The sequence below is a fragment of the Gracilinanus agilis genome, chromosome 4 (assembly GCF_016433145.1).
Source record: "Gracilinanus agilis isolate LMUSP501 chromosome 4, AgileGrace, whole genome shotgun sequence".
NCBI lineage: Eukaryota > Metazoa > Chordata > Mammalia > Didelphimorphia > Didelphidae > Gracilinanus > Gracilinanus agilis.
The window spans coordinates 187567513-187587593 of NC_058133.1; the positions used below are offsets into that span (position 1 = coordinate 187567513).

At 49.5% G+C, this 20081-nt stretch overlaps 1 protein-coding gene across 1 annotated transcript; it reads right to left on the reverse strand.

Annotated features, from left to right (window-relative positions):
- Nucleotides 1–9138: 9138 nt before the first annotated feature.
- Nucleotides 9139–19563, reverse strand: SPATA20 (spermatogenesis associated 20). Its single transcript, XM_044674167.1, has 16 exons — nt 19487–19563; nt 19155–19304; nt 18706–18770; nt 17822–17976; nt 17580–17723; nt 16936–17137; nt 16230–16360; nt 16052–16156; nt 15638–15712; nt 15321–15530; nt 14300–14492; nt 13575–13743; nt 12731–12942; nt 10931–11130; nt 10184–10264; nt 9139–9309 (listed from the first exon to the last, which is right to left on the reverse strand). Exons 1-16 carry the CDS (start codon nt 19561–19563, stop codon nt 9139–9141), a joined length of 2340 nt encoding a protein of 779 aa, XP_044530102.1.
- Nucleotides 19564–20081: the final 518 nt, after the last annotated feature.

The following is a 20081-nucleotide window of genomic DNA, read 5'->3' on the forward strand; positions in this document are numbered from 1 at the left end:
CGAAGTGGGGAGGATGGACCCCTGATCCTGTAGCAAACTTTGAAGTGGGGGAGATGGCAAGAAAGGAAGCGCAGATTACAGCTCCCCCTCCCCCATTTACTGCTTCTCTGCTTGCTTCCCCCCCCCAATTTAGGAAAGCAAATCCAGCCCCTATCGGTCAGGGAAATCAATAGCTTCTGCATCTCCCCACATCTGGAGGGCAACGATTCTCTCCCCTCCCCACATCTGGAGAGCGTCCAGCTGCGGAACGGTCGGCGCACGTTCCTCCCTCGCCCCCTCCCCCTCCCCTGTCTCCCCCTTTCTAGCAGTACAGCTCCGATTTTCACCCCACTAGAAGGGTTGAGATGGTGATGGCTGTCTCTCCTTTGGAGTCCTGGCCTTACCTGGTTCTCCCCTCCCCCCCTTACTCTAACAGCCCCCCCCCATCAGTTCCCTCTTCCCTCCAGTCTCACCTGTCTTCCCTTCACCTGTGATTCACCCCCCCCCCAAGCTGTTCCCCTCCATGCTTACTTACCTGTCCCCCACCAACCCACCCATTTCTCCACTGCAGTCTCCCGAAGGATATGGGTTACAGACCAGACGGAGGCACCAGCTCCTGGGGCGACTCTCCTGGCTCAGGTAGAAGAAAACCACTGGGGCGAGCGCAGGATAGGGCAGTCCCTCCGGCTCCGGCTCCGAGTCGGTACCGCCTGGGTCTTTGTCCCCTGGCCCCAGCCCCGGCCCCGGCCCCGGCCCGGGTCCCGACAGGCCACCAGATCCTGACAGGTCGTTGAGCCGCACCAAGGTCTTGGGCTGCCCGAACTCTTCGGCATTGGCTCCATCTTCCTCTTCGTCCATCCTCCCGCCAGCCTGAGCCCCAGGTCTGGAGCGGGGCAAGCGGTACCCCCTGCGAGGGGGGGGGTGTCCTCACAGAACCGGAGGACCCCTGGGAGGACGCATCCGGGAGGCTCTAGGGCGGAGGCTGTGCCCCCGGGCCGGCCAGTTCAGCCCGATTCCCGCCGCCCCCAGGGGCATGCTGCCCACCGGGGGCCCTGAATCCGCGGTCGCGCTCCTGGCCCGCGGCGGGCCCCTCCGGGCCGGGTCCCCGCTTCCCCTGGGCCTTGGCTCCCCCTTTTCTCCCCCCCGCCGGCTCCTCCTCACTTTGTTCAGGCTTCTTTGCTTCAGGTTCAGGTGCTGGGCGCCCGACTCTGCGACCACCTCACTGCAGCAGTAGAGAATGTGGAAGAGCCAGGGAAGACTGCCTATGGGCTGGGGGCCACGGAAGGGGGGGGTGCCCAGTCTTCCCCGGAGCAACGAGGGCAGAGTCTAAGCAGTCAGCATCGCCCCGGCGGGTTGCCAGTTGTGGTGTCGGTGGGGAAAAGGGAAGAAGGACTATTCTGGGGTTGGGGGGGTTTGGGGGGGAGCAAGGAGGGGCTCCTTTCTCCTCCCCCCCACAAGCTTAGCAGTCCGGGTGGGGCGGAGAGATAGTGGGGGGCCGTTCTGGGCAGGGCCGGGGGCGGAGATGCGGCTGCTGCAGCTATCGCTGCCGCTGCCGCTGCTGTCGCTGCCTTTGCAGTTGCAGTTGCCGGCCCCACTGCCTCCTCCTCGGACCAGAGACTGGAGCGAAAGCTTCGAGCCCAGCGCACAGCACAGCTGGATCCCTCACTCCAACTTCAAGCCCCGGGCCCCGCCCCTCCGGAGCCAGCCTCTCAGCCAATCCAGGCGTGCCGCCGGCCTCACGCCGTCCTCTTATTGGTTGAAAGGCGAGGCAGGCGGGCAGGAGGCGGGGAAGGGGCGGGTAAAGAACCACAGCTGGAATCCGGTTCCAACCCGGACGCCTGGGACCGCCCTTTTTTCCTTCCCCCCCACTCCCCTAGCCCCTCTGGAATGTGAGAAGCCAATCATAGTGCCACAGTTGTCGAACCCCTTTTCCTATTGGCTACTAGGGTCTCGAGGACTCCCTTGCAGGGCGCCCCTAGGAAATTTGGGGGCTTGCCCTTGGGGTCTACTGCCACTTTGATCTTGGACCCTTCCGGCCTTCTGTGGCTCCTAGTTCCCGGCTTCTCCGCCTCCCATAAAGAATTGGGCTAGGGAAAGAACTGCAGCCTAAGAAATGAACCAGGGAGACTCAGGGTTTAGATCCATCCGGAGGTGGGGGTGGAGAGCGGAGCTCTGCCTTCCCAAAGGGAAGGGCCCACGGAGAGGGCAATGGGGCCCAACACGAAAACCTGGGTCTTTTTTCAAAGTGGCAACCCCAAGACCTGGTTACTCCGAGCTGGAGGATGGAGAGGCAGGACAGTTAGGTGGGGCCTAGTGCAGGAGGAAGGACTCGGGGCGGGGCCTAGACTGACCAAGACTGACCTAGGCAGTCCCAAGGCATGAGGGCGGGGCTGAGATTGGAGAGGGGTGTGTGATTTGGAGGGTTTGGGGGGGGGGGAGTTAAAGAAAGGAAAAACAGCCAGGCGAGGATCGGTGAGGTGGACGTCCACCTGGGGCACGACCCAGTCCCTGTGTATCTGCCTATGATCATGACCCGGTGTCCTCTCCTCCAGTCCTATACTCTGACCGAGGAAGAAGCTGCTCCAAAGACCTCTATTCCGCCACATCCTGCCGCACTGGCCACATAGGGTGACAGGACTTGTCGGAGTGTGAGGGGACTTACTTTATAAAGCTGATGCTTTTTCTGCTAGGAGTGGGGCACTAAACCTAGTCTGAAGAAAGCACTTCAGCACCGTGGAGATAAAGATTGAGGCCTTTGGTCTCCTGGGGAGTAAGATGATGATAAGCAACTTCGGAGGCTGGGGATTGTAGGACGTTTGCTAGTGATGAACATGTGTGGAGCTAGGAGAAAACTAGAGAAGCCTGGAGTCCAGGCCAGTTTCTGTAACTAAGGCAGTAGTATCCTTTCAACTCCAGCCTCCAAGGCGTGGTACTGTGCCTCGGTTTCTCCCTCTAAAGAAGTGGGAAAGTCCGAAGGGTGGAAATGGAAAGGGTATTACGGCAGAAAGGAGCCAGAGAAGTGGGCCAAGACTGAACAGTTCTTGGTTCCCTCAAGAGAAGCCGGAAAGAAGTCGGCTGAGGGTAACAAAATGGAGCTGAGTCTGCCCAATCGGGAGTCCGAATGTCGCTGACTCCATCTCAGCCACGCTCCCAGACGAGGTGCCCTTCTTTTTCTCCAACCTTACACCCAGCCGTGGCGACCGGTGGCTGGATGCTGATATCTTGGTCCCATCACCCTGGACAAGGGGAGGGGCAAGTGAAAGTCCTCTTTCTCGGCTACCTCAGCTTCTGGCCCGCTCCTCTTCTCCGGCCTCTTTACCCAGTTGCTCCCCCTACAGCCCATTGGACTCCAGCCCCCTCCCGCAGGAAGCTGTCTGGACTAAGGAGGAAAATGCGTTACGATTTCAGTGTGTTGGAAATTAAGGGTTAGACACTAGGAAGCACTTCCTGAACGTCATGGGAGGGAAAGGCACCGGAGAGGAGTCGGGTCATCTCCTCCCGAGGGGCGCCTGAGAAAAAGGCACTGTCCTGAGGCAGAGGAATAGAGCGGTTGACCTCAGGAGTCCCCTGGGACTCCCCTTCTGTTTTTCCGACTGAATGAAGCAGCGCCACGAAGAAAGATAGACAGACCTCCCCATCCCTCACTCGGGGTCGCGTCGGGTAGATGATTTAGGCTCCCGCAAAGGGTGGGGTTGGGGGGGGGGGCAGGGAGCTTAGCCGAGGGCTGGGCGTCTGCGCCGTCGGCTCCCCAGTTGCCCTTCCGCAGAAATCGAGCTCCACAGAAGTATGCAAACGAGGACGGACTCATTTAAACTTAATGCTAATGAGCAGCTCCCCAGTCTCTCCCTCTCCCTCTCCCAGGCAGAGAGCGAGCAGCTGCTCAGCTTGCCGAGGGCCCGAGAGTCTCAAACTCAACCCCGCGCCGGGGGTGGGCGGAGGATGTCATCTTTTATGGGGATGATTATTTCTGATTTAGGAGACGAGGCTGACACCTTTCCTTTTAGAGCAGCGGCGCCGGGGGGTGGTGTGGGGGGAGGGTAACTTCGGCCGCTAGCTTCCTCCTTCCCTTCCTCCTTCCCTTTTCTTTTCCATCTCTTTTTGCCTCCTTCCTTTCCTCCTGCAGCGGTCGTCGCTCTCACCTTGCGCCCCGATTCTCAGCTGCTCCCTCTGGTAGGTAGGCCCGCCCCTGACGGGGCATGGGATGAGGTGGGGGGGACACGATGAGGAGGAGAAAAGGGGGAGATCTGGGACAGATGTGACCAAGGCCCATGCAAGGAGGCTTAGGCTGGAGGAAACTTAGCTATTTTTCGTCCCTACCTCTCACCAAAATTATTCTCTTCTCCTAAGCAACACCCACCCCTCCCCTTTACCAGCAACAGTCCCCTCCCTTTTACCAACCCTACTTATAGCTCTGTAGATGCAGTCTGCTGCCCAGGCTCAGGTAGATAAAGTGAATCGTAGATAGGATGATAGAATAGGAGAGCTCTAAAACCAGCTAATGCGACCCCCGATTTAACAAAAAGAGAATGTCATATGGTGTCAAGACTCATGCACGGAGCACTGGAGCTGGAAGGAACCGCAAAGATCTTAGCATAATCTCTCCTTTAATAGATGAGGAAACTGAGACCTCGAAAGGCTCTGATTTGCTCAAGGACAAACAGTGAGGAGAGACATTCTCCAATCCCTTATGGAGAGTGCAGATAGGGACCTTTACCTGCTCTTAAGGAGCTCCAAGTCCAAGAGAGATCAAGTTTTATGGGAATTTCTAGTTGCCACTCAGCCTCTTCATCCTCCTCCTACGGATTGTCCTTGTTGCAGGCATAGTTCGATGCTAATAAATATCCTTAACATAAATCTGGAAGGAAAAATCTCTGTTAGTGTACTCCAGTTGTTGCTAATTGGTTTGCTTCTCCAGTCTTAGTTTGTGAAACCATCTTGTCCCCTTTCTCCCTTGCTCCATGGGACTTCCTCTGAAGTATCTTCCTTCAATGTTCATGCTTGCCTCAATATCAGTGGGAAGGGCATTACCCCATTATCCAGACACTTGATCTCCCCATATTCCCCCCCCCCAGGCAATGACAAGAAGCCTCAAGTCCTTAAATTGTTCTGTAGGCTCAGCTCTGACTCTAGAAATGAGGCTATAGTGATGTCTCAGGAGCAGGTGGACACTTGGTGTGAACTGGGGCAGAGGCACAGAAATGGAGTAGGTAGCCCCCACAATTGTATGAGTTGATGGACTTGGAGGAACCCTGTGCTCAAATATCTCCTGTACTGAATCCTGAACTGCCACACTAGAGATCCATGAGCAATGATGCTTGTCTCCAGTGTTCCTTTTCTAACCCATCTTACACAGCACAATCAGATTAATTTTCCAAATGTCACTGATCATAACATGGCCTCACTCATAAACCTTCAATAGCTTTCCATTGTCTACTGAATACATTCCAGACTCTTTGACCTCCAGAGACTGGCTCCAACCTACCTTCCCGGACTTATTTCCTCCATTCCAACCTCTCATTACACTATACTCCAGCCAAATCCAAACCAGATCATTTATTCTCTATCCCTCAGCCAATACTCTGCTTCCTCACCTCTCTGCCTTTGTTTAAATTGCCCCCTACATCTTGACTTTCCTTCATCTCTCTTCCTGTAGAAATCTTCTAGAAATCATATAGAAAGTGCAAAATGGATAGCATTTCAAATGAAAGCAGCCTGTGTCCAAGAAGAGACGCAGAAAGAAGGGACAATGAAAGGGGGGAAAGACAGAGAAGCAAGTGGTGAAGGGTGCCAAATTGTGTGTTTCTCTGAGGCTTTGGGGAGAAGAAAAAGCTTCTGGAAATTCTACCTGTCCCCAAGGTATACCCTGGGGGATTCAGAGGGCATTGACTAGAGCTGTGCCAAACAGAGCTCCATATGGCAGGTATGTGTGAGACATGTATTAGAGATATACTTTCATTGTTTCTGCTGTCTGCGCTGCCCATTTCTCTGCTGGAGACCTCCTTTCAGCCATCCTTCTACATTTCCTGGCAACATGGAGTAAGCTCTGGCCAGAAAGGGGATAGGGGACCATGCTGGCCAGAACCCTAATCCTTTCCAGATGGGCTCAGTGGTCAGCACCATGGGCCCAGATGCCCAGGCAGAACAATGACATCCCCCTCCAACCCCAGTGACCATCTGTGTTAGTCTTCACTGATACTCTCCCCAGGGATACTGCAATCTTCTCTTTTTGCCCTCCCAGCCCCAGTCTCTTATCTATTTCTCCTTTTGCCTTAACTCACCTAGTACTCCTTCTCTATTATAGTTTAAACTCCTCCATCTCCCCTGCTTCCTGATATCAGCACAGGACCTCTGAAGTCCAGAGTGAATTAGAAAGAGGTTTGACAGGGCAATCAGATAAATGGGAGAGGCAGATCATAGATCAAGCCAACCAAGGAGCTAGGTTGTGGCTGCTCTTACATGGTCACCTTCTTCCCCCAGAACTCCTGCCTACTACCCCCTATCTGGAGATCCCTAATGTCCTACACCTGGCTCCCCAACCCATCTTGCTATCATATCCTGTGCTGTTTTCAGGGAATATTCAACCTTCATCTGTAAACATAAGAGGTGAACTAGATTATCTCCGAAGATCCTTCAATGTCCTAATTCTCCTTTCTCTAGTCTGGTAAGGGAGAAGAGGAGGAGGAGAGAAGAGAGGAAAAGGGGGGAGGGAAGAGATCACATAATGGACTTAGAAATCTTAAGAATCATAAGATTTTGAGATATTCTAGAAATAATTTAAAGCCCCTCAATTTACAGAAGAAGCAGCTGACCTAGACAGCTGATGAGATCTTAGACTCCAAAGTCAATGTTTTTCCTAATATGCCGTTACCTGGTCTCTCACCCTCCTAGGAAGTAGTTCAGCAGCATATCTAGGATCCCTAGAGAACCAGAAGGGACTTTATTGAACACCTAGTTCAACCCCTTCATTTTACAAAGAAAATGAGGGGTGCATAGAATAGTGATTTTTCCCCCAAGGTCATACTAGAAGTTGAACTCAAGTCCTCTGACTACAAGTCTCTGGTTTTCACCATGGTATGGAGGCTGGCATAGAGCAAATGAAGGGAGCCTGACTGAAGACCAGGGTAGGAAAAGACCTGCTCATCACCACAAAGCAGGTAAGGACGACTGACTAAGAGAGTGATGGACTCACAGGGAAGTAGGTGGCTAGACACCAGAAGAGGACTCTTTGAATATGAAACACTAGATTAGAGGGAGGTCTGAGCATGAAAAGATGAGACTGAGCTAGGTGAAGGCAGATGGGATAAGCTATATCTCAGGTTGGCCATGCCAAGGCAGAAGAAAACCTTCTGGGGAAAGAAGCATGTTGGTTGTTGGGCTTATTAAGATTCCTTCTTTCCAGCAGCTTGAAAGGATTTGGACACTTCCCATAATGCACCAAGTCACTTGCAAATGAGATTGTCATTCAGTTTTTTAAAAATAAAGGGTGCTATAAGGATATCTTATTCTTCCCATCTCCAATTCATCCAACTACAAAGAAATGGGAGGTTAGACACAGATTACCTTCCTAAACCCCTCACTGAAGGCTTCTGAGCCCTTTCCTTGGATAAGAGCCAAACACTCCTTACTTCCCTCTCTTCTCTTAGGGCCTTTGCCTTGCTCACTCCAATCCAGTTCCTAAAACAATGGGCACTGAACCTTTGGGTCAAAAAGAAGTCTGCAAAGAAGGGAACTCCACCTTCCATAAGAGTTGACCAGCTGAAGAGAGGAGGAAGAGGACTCGATAGGAGAATGGATGGAGTTTCCCAGAGCCAAACATCCCTTTATCCTTCCCATCTCATTCTATGCCAGGTGCTCCCTTTCCCTCTCTACCCCCCACCCCCCAGCCACCCTGAGTTCAAAGCCAAGACTCCACTCATGATATATTAATCTAAGAATGAAAAGGAGAGAGGCTTTGCTCCAATGGGGAGATTATTAAGATCATTCCTGCTCAAAAGACCTCCCTTCCATCTACTGTTCTCCCCCCTCCCCAGCTCTAATGTGAAACTGAAAAGTCCCTCTGCCCTTCTTCTTTCCCAGTCTTCTACAGCTCCAATAGCCTTTTGGGTAGTGGTGTGGCGAGAAGCTGAAAGGGGAAAATGATTTTTCCATTAACCCCTCCCTTGCTGGATCCCTCCATCATAGGATTCTAGCTTTGGAGCTAAAAGTGTTATCAGAGGCTATCTTCTTTGTTTTACAGATGAAACTGAAGCTGAGAGGTTAGGGGACTTGCCAAAGATCACACAGGTAGAAAGCAGCTCTACATTTTAGAGTTTCCAGAGTTAAGCTCAGGACTCAGAACACCCGAGTCTTCATCCTGTCTCTGTTGATCTTGTCATTCTCTCTGGGCTTGGCTTGGCCCACCCAGTCTCAACTTGTAGCCACCCAGTAAGGGTGGAGGTGATGCTCAACAAGAATGGAAGAGACCCTGGCCTTGTTCTACTTGGCCTCAGAGATCAGAACTAAGGGCACTGGGCAAGAGTTATTGGAAGGCAGATATCTCTGCTTGGCACAAGGGAAAACTTCCTAGTAATCTGTCCCCAAATGGACTGGGCTACCTCAGGAACTTAGGAAATTCCATATCATTCGAAGTCTTGAATGGACTAGGTTCCTTCTTGTTCTCCCTAAATCCTATGACCTTTGAGGCACCTCTTAACTTTGAGATTCCATAACTGGATGGATGGACGGACAACTAAAGGAGATAGATTCTGAGAGGAAGCAGTAGGGTTAAATAGATCAGGGTGTGGAATGTCAGCTCAGGGAGCTCGCCCTCATGGATTGGAATAGTGGATCAATGGATTTGTACTCTCAGGGACAGGGGACTAGAATTCTTAACTACTTTTTCCCTCCTCTTCTTCCCACAAGTTTTCCAAGTAATTCCCAAGACCACTGCCAAAAACTGTTGGGGCCCAGAGGTTTATTCCATGGATTCCATGGGATTACCCTGGGGTCAGTGGGATAGAAAGTTTCAGGAAGGAGAATCACCCATGACCCTTTTGAGGTCATCATGGGCTAGATGATGATACAAGCTCCTGTCAAGTCAGTGCCCCACTTCTGACTGCTGGGTCATCTATTGACCGGATGCTCAAAGTTCCCTCCTAGAGGCTCAGAGCCCACAATGAGTCACAGCAGCAACAGTTTTCGAAGTTCCGCAGGTTCTGTGACAGGCATTGAGTATGCCTGATTTTCACATATATAAGCTGTGGCCCGGCCCTCTAGCTTATGAAACCTGGCCAGGAATGGCAACTGTCGAGCAAGGAAGCTGGAAGGGTCTCCATCAGCGAGAATTAGCACCTAGGAAAGAGGAAAGGCAAGGGAAGGGGGAGAGGATCTGGAGTGAGTCAGTGGGACCTGGAGGAACAGAGCTCTGAAGGAACAAGAGGTGCTGATTGGGGGGACTGGGCCCTAGCTTTTCCATGTGTTAGCTTCTTTCTCTATTCCACTCCTACCACAAGGTCAGAAGGAGTCAGAGCTAGAAATGGACTTTAGAGATGACCTAGACCAATGACCTCAATGGAAAATTCAGGAAACTGAGGCCTAGAAAAGGGAGGGGATTCACTGGAAACCCTCACAAAGGAGCTATTGTTAATCCTATGAGCAATGAATTATTCGTGTACCAGTCATCTCAGGTTTCTCTTTCTCTTTCTTTTTTTTTTTTTTGTCTTATCCTCTGTCTTTGAATTAATACTAAATACAGAAGAGCCATAAGGGTTAGGCATTTGGGGTTAAGTGACTTGTCCGGGGTCACACAGCAATGTTTCTGAAGCCATATTTGAGCCCAGAACTTCCTATCTCCAGGCTTAACTCTCTATTCTTTGAGCCACCTCGATGCCCCTTAGGTTTAATTCTTATTTCTCCTCTAGTATCAAGTCTAAAGGATAGAGAACTGGCCTTGGCCTTTGGGGAACTGGGTTCACATTCAGCCTCTGATCCACATTTGCTTTGTGATCCAGGGCAAGTCCCAGGTCATTTTCTAAACTGAAGAACTGTTGCTGAACTGCATAGGAAGAGGGATGTGTTCCTTACAGTAGGAAATCATAGGTCTCTCCTCCCCCACCCCGCCAAAAAAGAAAAATAGTTTGATGGGACCAGAAAGCAAGGTTTCCTGTGGCTAGGCTGGTGGGGTTTAATGGAAAACACAGGGTCACAAGGAGGCTAGCAGGCTTACTTTGTTGGGTACATAGACTGAGTGGACACAGTTGATTAAAGCCTGGGTGTCCGTAGTCTGTGGACTCCCGCAGATGACAACCTGTTGGGAGTGTGGGGTAAAATACTCACTGATCTTAGCCCAAGACCCCACAGGAAATTCTTTAGCTATTCCTTTCTCATTGTCTGGCTATGCTTCTCCTTCCCCTCCCCTCCCAACTGAGGGTCAGGCCTCAGGAAAGGATTCCCAGGTCCCTTCAAGCCAGGGGAGGAAAGCCAAGAATGGGGACAGTCTGGACAAGCTGCTTTGATTATAAACTAATGCAATCCTTGGTAATTAGGGCAGAGCCAAAATGCTGCCGGCTGTCATAGCCATGGCTATGAGCATACACAGAGATACACACAGACATACCCATCCCCTAAACTCACAGGCTAATGAGGCACAAACACAACTACAGGCATGCATATATGTGCACACACACACTTGTAGACATACACAGATGCAGAAACAAAAACACAAATGCACACACAGGTACACAGATCTTAAATAACATACATGTGCAAATATACAAGCAATCATGTGTCAGTGTAGGCAAAAGCATGCCTGGAAGTGTGTGAGTCAGGAGAGGGGTCCAGGCCTGTCCCTTCCCCCAGCCCCAACTCTTCCCTCCTGAGCTCCTGAAGCACAGAGGTCCCTAAAGGAATCCCCAGCTCCTTCCACCTTGACCCCTACTTCTCCTTACTTTCAGGGCCCCACCCCCACCCGTACCTGTTTCACTGTCTGCTGCTGGATGACCAGGGCCCGGACCATCTCTGGCAGTGCCACGGGGACCTTCCAGAGCCGATCGGAGAAGGCTGTCAGCAGCTTGACACATTTGTCCATCCAGTCCCTGCGGCCGGTGTAGCCGTGAATCCGCAGTAGGTTGTGGGCAGACACGGAGTTAGCACTAGGCTCTGAGCCATCCTGATCTGAGAGAGTGGAAAGGGAGAAGGGCGGGCTTGTCATGGAGGCTGGAGGAGCCCTGCCGCCAGCCCCTCCCTGGCAGTGCCACGGGCAGGGGGCCTGCGGGCAAAGGCAGGCAGAGAGGATTGGGGCATGTATCTGAGGAGCACGGCTCTGACCTCTTCAACCCTAGCCTGGAATCCAGTCCCAGGGAGGAAATCACAAGGAAAATGTTCCCATCTTCTTACAGGATCACAAATACACATACACACACAGAGATGCATGCAGGCATGCACACTGCAGTTGTGTGTACTCCTAACTTCTTGTAAGATATATCTATATATGGAAACATAAAGATCTATCTATCTGTCTGTCTGTGGGCCTTGAGACATTAATTCAAATTTAACTCCAGACACTTCCTAGCTCTGTGACCCTGGCCAAGTCACTTTACCCTGTTTGCCTCAGTTTCCTCATCTGTAAAATGAGTGCTGGAGAAAGAAATGGCAAACCACTCTAATATCTTTACCAAGAAAACCCAATGGGCAGAATTGATTGATATGGTTCATGGGACCAAAAGGAGTCAGATACAACTAAACAACTATATGTGTGTACATATATATTCCTATCTTCTTTTAGGAATACACACATACATATAAAGCTTTTCTCCTGTCTCTGAGACTACATCTGCTCATGATTGCTGCACACATAGGTTATTTAGATAAGTGAATCTCTGTGCTTGTGTGTGCACTTTTATGTGTTTGTGCATACACTTAAGTGTGTGTGTTTGTGGGATATACACATGTCTCTAGTTAGGTTTGTACCCCATTTGTTTGTGAGTTTAGGGTATGGGTATGACTGCGTCTATCTATGTGTATGCTCAGAGCTCTGGCTGTGACTGTTGGCAACATTTTGGTTTTGCCCTAATTACCAAGGACTGCATTATTTATATATACACACATATATACATGTAATATAGACCTAGATATAGATATATGTATAGCTCTCTATATAATATATGCCTATATATATATATATATATATATATATATATATATATATATATATACGTGTGTGTGTGTGTTAAACCTGTTATTTATTGGTGTTGGGAACTCTGGGGTGAGGTAATTCCCTCTGCCAGTGTAGGTCGGTGACTTTTCTGTAATTTCAGTGTCTTAGCGAGTTGCCCTGATCATAGAGATGTTAAGTGACAAGCGCTGACCCTAGTCACCAAGCTAGTCTGGCTCAGAGGTGGATCTTCCTGACTTCAGGATGGACTCTCATGCCATCCCACCACACTACCTCTGTAGCTGTAAGCTCACGTGGATGGAATGGCCAAGGTGTATATAGTTTTGGAAGTTTCCGAAACCCTGTGCAAACCTTATCCCATTTACTATTGCTAACCATCCTCTGAGGCAAGGACTACTGATGTAATTGTGAATTATCCCCATTTTACAGCTGTGACTTGGAGGGATTAAGTGACTTCTCAGTTACCAGAGATGGCATTTCAGTCCAGTTCTCTCCTGACTCCAAGGCCAAAGCTCTTTCTATTAAACAGTACTGCCTCTCCAGGGAATTCCTCCTAGGGCTCCCCTGGTTGGCTTCCCCTCCTTTTCCCCCCTTACTGACCATCTTTGAGTCGAAGAGGGAGGTCATTCCGGAGTTCAACTTCGTTACAGAAGTAGCCACCTCCTTGGGTGTCCCAGAAGAGCTTATCTTGCATATCCTGCAACTTCAATGCCCACTCTAGCCATGCAGATTCCCTGGAAGCTTCATACAAGTCCAGCAAACCTCGGATCACAAAGGCGTAGTCTTCTAGGAAGCCCCACCACTGGGAGGAGCTAGAGGGATGGTGGGGAAGATGAGAAGTAGGCAACATAGGTGATAACAAGGGGAGAGAGCAATGGGGATATGAGTGAATGGCAAATTCGCATACTCAAGGGCAGGGGTTCTTGACTTTTTTTTGTGGCATGGACTCTATGGTCTAGTAAAACCTAAGGACTTTTCTCGGAAAAAGTTTTTGTATTTAAAAAATTCATAAGGAAAGAAAATGCTAAATTTTAGAGATTAATGAAAAGACAGATGTAATCATTTTTTCCCATCCAAGGTCATTGACTGCTTGAAATCTATCTATGGACTCCTTCTGTGGACCCCAGATTAAGAACTCCTGCTCTAGGAAGAGCATACCTACTCTAGATAATAGAGGGGAGGCATACACTATTCTGTCTTGCTTTGGGGCAAGGGAGAAGACATTAAGGTGTTCTCTCTTTCCCAGTATGTCCAAATCCATTCCCACCCTCTTAATAAGAGACCACATGAAAGTAGAATTCCTCCAGACCCATCCAGGTTCTTGAAATCTTTCTCATATTTCCAGTGCTATTCAACTGAGCTCCTTCTCTATCCCAAATTTTGCCCCTACCCATTACTCTATGGAAGACCCAAGACTTGCTGCAGCCTCTCTCTGGACCCTTACCTTTGCTCCACAGTTCCCCCAGCACCTGCATAGCACCCCCGAATAAGTCGTCCACTACTGACATCAAACAGATGCCTTTTCAAAAACTTGGCCCCATCGATGGCCCGTTTGATCATCTCCTCATTGCCCAGGGTAGCCCCTGTTATTGCAAAACCAGATACCATCAATCCTGAAGAGAGAAAAAGGGAAGGAGGGAAGATGTGAGGAAGAAAAATAGGTTGTTTTGTTTTGGCAGGGGAAAGGGGATCATCTTGTCTAATGCCTTAGTTTTATCAGTGAAGGAACCAAAACCTCAAGGTAACATAGGGAAAGAAGTGGAAGAGCTGAGAATCAAACCCAGGTGCTCATACATTCAAATCCAACTTTTTTCTACTCTACCACACTTTTTAATTGTTCATATAGTTCTTCTTTTGGGGTCTCTGTGTCCCCATCTACAAAATGAGGGATTTGGATCAGGAAGTGGACTTTAGTTTTCTTTTAGCTCTGAAATTCTATGAGTCTTTGATTTATGCCCTTTTCATCAGCCCCATGAGCCCCATTTCTAATCCCCTCATCCAATTCATTCCTACTTCCTGCCCTGGAAAGAAGCCATAGGGATTCAGTCATTCTCTCTGCTATCACTGTATGGGGTAAAGTGATCTGACTATTCCCATTCCAAGTAGCCAGCATTCTGGGGGCCTGATTTCCACCTCCCCAACCAAGGTACCAGGGTTGCCTTCCCCCACCATTCCAGGCTGCCAGTATCTTGCTGTCCAATCGGGGCCGGGGACGACGTTTTCGGGTCTGTATGAGCTTCTCACGCCCAATATCTAGTAGCATCCGGACAGTCTCTGCTTCCAGACCATAGCGAGCAGCGGTGAGATCCATTGAGTACCGTACTGTCAGCACATTCTGACCCTGAAGCTCTCCATGAGGGTCCTAAGGGACACATGTCAGGGCTAAGACAGTCTTACCCTAAGACTCTAGACTTACCCATATTAGGACTCTTGGATCCCTTCCACTGTCCATAGATTTGGCCCTCCCCCATGGGCTTCATCTCCCTCCCCATCAGGCACGGAATCTGAATCCTCTATACCTCAGAAACCTTTAAACTGGGGAGAGAGGTCTTTGGAATGAGGGGAGAAAAAGTCCCTATTGCCCCAAGCCATATCATTCCCATGTTGACTTATATTCTAGATCTATGTCACTTGGTATTTGGGGATTCCTCCTGAGGGGCTTAAAGATAAGGTATGGCTATGCTCCAGTTAGCCTCTGCCCCCAGACTTCTGGGTCTCCTTCATTTATGGCCCTCTCAATTATATCCTTCACAGTTCCCTTGCTTATGTTCCCTATTTCCCACCTCATCTGTATCCTCTCCTGTACCCTCCATGACCTCATTTTACTTGTGTCTTCATGGTCCTTTCACCTGTTTCTCCATGAACCCATTCATCTGTGCCTTTCCAGAGTCCTCCCACTTGTATCCCCATGACTTTCTTTTACTCGTGTTCTTTGGTGTCATTTACTTGTGCCCTCCAGGGATTTCCTCATCTATGCTACAATATGTTTTTTTTATCCATATCCACCTACAGTCTCCCTCAGTGGTCCCCTCTCATGGCCTTCCATCACTGGTCCTCTATTTTGGTCATCCCTTACTGCTGTCATCCATAATCTTCTCACCTGTGGCCTTCCCTATGTCTCCCTAAGCCATGCCAACATTGGGCATGGATTGCCTCATTTTATATGTTCCTCCCACCCTGGGGCCTTCACCTGGGTGCTTCCGATGTTGCCATTCTCTGTAATTCCATAATGCTTCATGAAGAGTTGGCCTAAGGTCAGCGGCTCATTAGAGCCTTCCACAGGTTCTGGCAGTAGGTCTTTGATCTCCTTCACCCTCCACAGGTAATAGGCTCCCTCTTTGGCTTTCTTTTCTCCCTCAGGTATAGAATCTGCATCCTCTGCACTGCAGAAGCCACCAGACTACGGGGAGATGAAGGTGTAAGGTCCTTGTCACAACCCTGTGTCTTTGGGAACTGGGCAGAAGAGGCTCCCTTTGCCCCAACACATATCCTCCCATGTCCACTCACCTGGTGACTCAAGTTCTGGCTCACGTATTGTAGGATGTCTTTGGCAATGTCAGCAAAGAATTCATCTCCAGAGATCTGCAGGGTTGGGTATGGGAGGAGAGGGAGGTGTTGATATCTTGGGGACAGCAAAGCAAATTCCCAGAGGTCGAAAGGAAGAGACTGTGATTTCAATATACCTTCAGAGAGACCTGCTGGGGACCTATTCAAGAGACTGAAGATTGGGGTGACCTGAATGGTCTTGGGAAATTGGGGAGGGCCATTAAGTTATCCAAAAGATTCAAACTTTGTTTCAACATCTGGGGATCAGGGCAGATAAAGACATGGGTCACCTGGAAGTCTTTGGGCATGTGGAGTGGGCATGATGGAGATCAAAAATGACCTGGATATCCATGGGACTAGGATGTCAGAGGTTACCTGGAAGGCCTGAGTGTAGGCTACCGCCAGCTGGGCCTGATCATAAAGCATCTTCTCAAAGTGAGGGATATGCCACTGACGATCAGTGGAATAGCGGTGAAAACCCTAACCCCAAGAAAGACATTAGGGTTCTAGTCTACTGGATCCACTCAGCCCTCCCCAATCTGCTTCTCTTTACCTGCCCCACATGGTCTCGGATGCCCCCATTTGCCATCATCTTCAGTGTGTGCATGGCCATTTGCTGGGCTCGAAAACCATCAGTGGCCATTCGATGAGTGGCCCAATAAGAGAACAGGAAGCTAAGGATCACTGCAAGGAAAGGGGGCTCAGAGATGAAAAGGTTGGGCTCTCAGGGGCAGCTGGATGGCACAGTGAACTGAGAGTCAGGCCCGGAGACGAGAGGTCCTAGGTTCAAATCTGGCCTTAGATACTTCCTAGCTGTGTGGCCCTGGGCAAGTCACTTGGCCCCCATTGCCTAGCCCAGTGATGGGTAAACTTTTTAAAGAGAGGGCCAAAGGAAATGCTCATTTGTCAGTCTGTTTCTAAGGCAACTCTTTCGAAGATTCATTTGTCAGATTAGGAATAATGTCATGCAGCAGGATAGAACATGGGGGCCCCTGCATCTGGCCCCCAGGCTGTAGTTTGACCATCACTAGCCTAGCCCTTACCACTCTTCTGCCTCAGAACCAATACCCATTATTGATTCTAAGACAGAAGGTAAGGGTCTAAAAACAAACAAATAAATAAATAAAAGGTTGGGCTCAGTTATGTTTTATGGATGGAGGGCCCAAAAGGCGGTGGACTGGGCATCAAAGTGGTCTACTAACACCTAGGGGGAACAGACAAATGCCAAATGTAAGGAGGAGGAGACAAGAATCACTGACCAGGTGTAGGGAATTTGGGGACTTCTGCAAAACCACCATGTTCTTCATCATAGACCTCATCCAACTGCTGGAAACATCGGTTGCTGACTGCTGAGGCAGAGGGGGGTAGCTCTCTGTCACCCATGCAAATCTCAGACCTGGACAACAGGGAGGCTGTGACCCGTTGACTATTTGCCATTAACATTGCCTTGTTTTGCTTCCACTGTTTGGGAAGGAACACAGAGTATGGTTACATGGAGTGCAGGAGACTCTCTCCATGACCCACAACTTTTTTTTCTTCTAATCTTTTCCCCTAGATGCCCTCTCAAATTCTTCTTTATGCCATCTTACCCCAGTCCTCTTTCCCTTCCCTACATGCACCCATCCAATCATTCCCCTGTCCTCCATATTAAAATGTATTCTTTTTTAAATAAAGAAACTTTCTGTCTTAGAATTTACACTAAATATTGGTTCCAAGGCAGAAGAGCAATAAGGGCTAGGAAAAGAGGTTAAGTGACTTGCCTAGAGTCACACACCTAGGAAGTGCCTGAGGCCAGATTTGAACCCAGGACATCCCATTTCCAGGCCTGGTACTTAGCTGACCCCTCAAATGTATTCTTCACAGCCCTCTCCCGTCTACCACTCTCTATCCAATATGCACTTACCTGCTCACGGATCCTCAGGAGAACAGTTCGGAAACCTACACGTGTTACTCCATCCTCAGGGGGAAAGTATGTGCCCCCCACAAATGGCTGGAGGTCAGGAGTCAGCCACACATTCATGGGCCAGCCCCCACCACTGCTGGTGGCCTGGGGAAATGGATGAGCAGAGAATTAGGGGGCAGCCTTCAGGAACCTCCTGGCCTCTGTCTCTCTGGTCTCTCAAGAGCCCCACTCATAGTCCTCACCTGCACAAAGGTCATGTACACTTTGTCCACATCAGGACGCTCTTCTCGATCCACTTTTACGCTCACGAAGTCCTCACTGAGTATCTGCCCAATATCCTTATTCTGAAATGATTCCTCCTCCATCACGTGACACCAGTGACAAGTTGAGTAGCCAACTAGACCCATGACCAGACAGTGTGTGTGTGTTTGTGGCTGTGGCCTTCAAGGACTGTCTAGAAGGAACTGACCAGATCCCTCTATATCATTGTATAGGGAGACCCGTGAGGGCTGGCACAGACAGGATAATCAGTAAGGACTGGTCAAATTGGACCACATTCAATTCAATTCAGTGTTTGTTAAACTCTTGTTATGTGCCAGACTTTGGGAGATACTAGACAAAAAGGAAACAGGCTATGCCCTTAAGGATAGACCACTCTATTCTGGGTAAAGGGGAAGTAATGGAAGTCAGTAACGGCTGACCAGAGTTGGAGTAGGGCATTGTGGACTGGCCTGGGGTGGGGATGGGGGAAGGAGGCAATGTAAAGAGACACTGAGGATTGGCTAGAGGGGATATATGGAGGCCAGTAAAGGAAATGATGAGCTTTGACCAGGTTTGGAGGACAGTGAAGGCTTAGATGAAGAGAATATTCTAGGGAATCAATCTTGGACTGTTATGTGGGAGAGTCAAGTACAGTCTGTGTTGGATGGCTAACCACAATCCCACTGGATAAAATCAGAAGGTTCATATCCTTCCAGCTGGTTGGCTCAAACCAGTGAGTCATTGAAAACATTTATTCTAAGAGGCATTTTGGTAGAGCCACCACCACTTCTTGAGCCACTCTCAAGTCTAGAGCTGATCATCCCCTAGTTAGGTGTAAAAGGGAGAGGATAGGGAAAGATGTTACCTGAAAGAAAAATTGGCTTATTTTCTTTCTTGGCTTTATCAAAAGCTTCTTGTCCCCATGGGAACCTAGAGACAAATTACAGGTTGAGGGATAATGAATCTTGGGCCTCCAAAAGAGAAGATATCAGTTGACAGTCTACGAGGGGTAGGGATGATTATGAGTTGTGGAAGAGTGTAGAAAAGATATACAATGCTAGGGAATAGAGGTTGGGCCAACTTTCTCCTACCCTCTATGGAGTTGGGGGGTGGGTGGGACAGGCAATGAGGGAGAAGGGTATATGTATTGTGGGGGGGAGTGGTGAGGAAGGGAGTCCTTCACCAGTCCATTAGATGGAAGCTAGAGAGATTGAGAGGAAGAAGAAGCTCAAAGTGGGAGCCCCTCATCAATACCTGGGGTGGGATGAAGGGTATTGTAGGGATTTGAGGGGAGGAAATAACAGGAGTTCTTACCAGTCTACAGGATTGTAGGCATGTTGTAGTAGGTAAGGTGACTTCTCGTGGATCAGACGATTGGGTACCTGAAGCTGGGTCTGGTTAAGGCTTTGTCGTTGATCCTTGGTTCCAGTGGCCATGGCAATAGGACCACTCAATGACATGCTCCTGACCAAAGTACCCATCAGTAAAGAATGAGTATATGTTGAGGAGTGTGGGGAAGGAGCAATCAAAAAAGGCTAAGAAATTCCCAACAGTGTACCCCTAATTCCCTCCTCACATCTAGTTCCCCCTTTCTTCTCTGCTGTGCTCCCAGGCAAGCCCCCTGTTCTCCCACAAACCAGACCCACCTTTCTGGACCTGTAAATAAGCCTTGGTATTTAGAAGCCCTCTTTTGTTTCTGGAGGGCAGAAGAAAGTTGACTCATGGGGGGATATCTATTTTCCTAGGCTAGGCTCCCCACAGTTTCATCCCAGATGGTAAGTGGGGATGGTGACTTATGAGATAGAAATGTCACAATGGATAGAACTCAAAGATTCTGTTTCCTCCTTCCTCCCAAAGACCCTCCCCCACCTAGTATTAGACCTCACGATCAGAGACCTATGTTTCTCCTCAGGAATACTCAAAGGATTCCTCCTGGAACACAAAAATCCCCAAACTGGGTCACAAAGAATCCAAGACTATGGAAATGAACACATTGGAAAGAACCTTGGCTATGGAAGCACAAGAGTGGGGTGCATACCTGCTTACTATCTGTAGTCACCTTTAGTGACCTCGACTTTCTCATCTATAAAATGAGGGGCTTGGATTAGATGGCTTTGGAAGTCCCCTTCCAGTCCAAATCTATGGACCTATGATTGCTTAAGGCAGGAGTATCAGTGCTGGGAGGAACATCCGAATGTTTACACACACACATACACACACACAGAGTTGGGGTCCCAGGGG

What these genes read in the sequence shown, in the direction of transcription:
- SPATA20 (XM_044674167.1), bottom strand. Translation starts at nt 19,563, where the DNA reads ATGAGTCAACTTTCTTCTGCCCTCCAGAAACAAAAGAGGGCTTCTAAA. An exon ending in TTATTTACAGGTCCAGAAAG is followed by an intron (nt 19,305 to 19,486) that starts GTGGGTCTGGTT and finishes TACTTTGGTCAG; the next exon opens with GAGCATGTCATTGAGTGGTC. An exon ending in CCCTCTTCGACTCAAAGATG is followed by an intron (nt 11,131 to 12,730) that starts GTCAGTAAGGGG and finishes CCACTCTCTCAG; the next exon opens with ATCAGGATGGCTCAGAGCCT.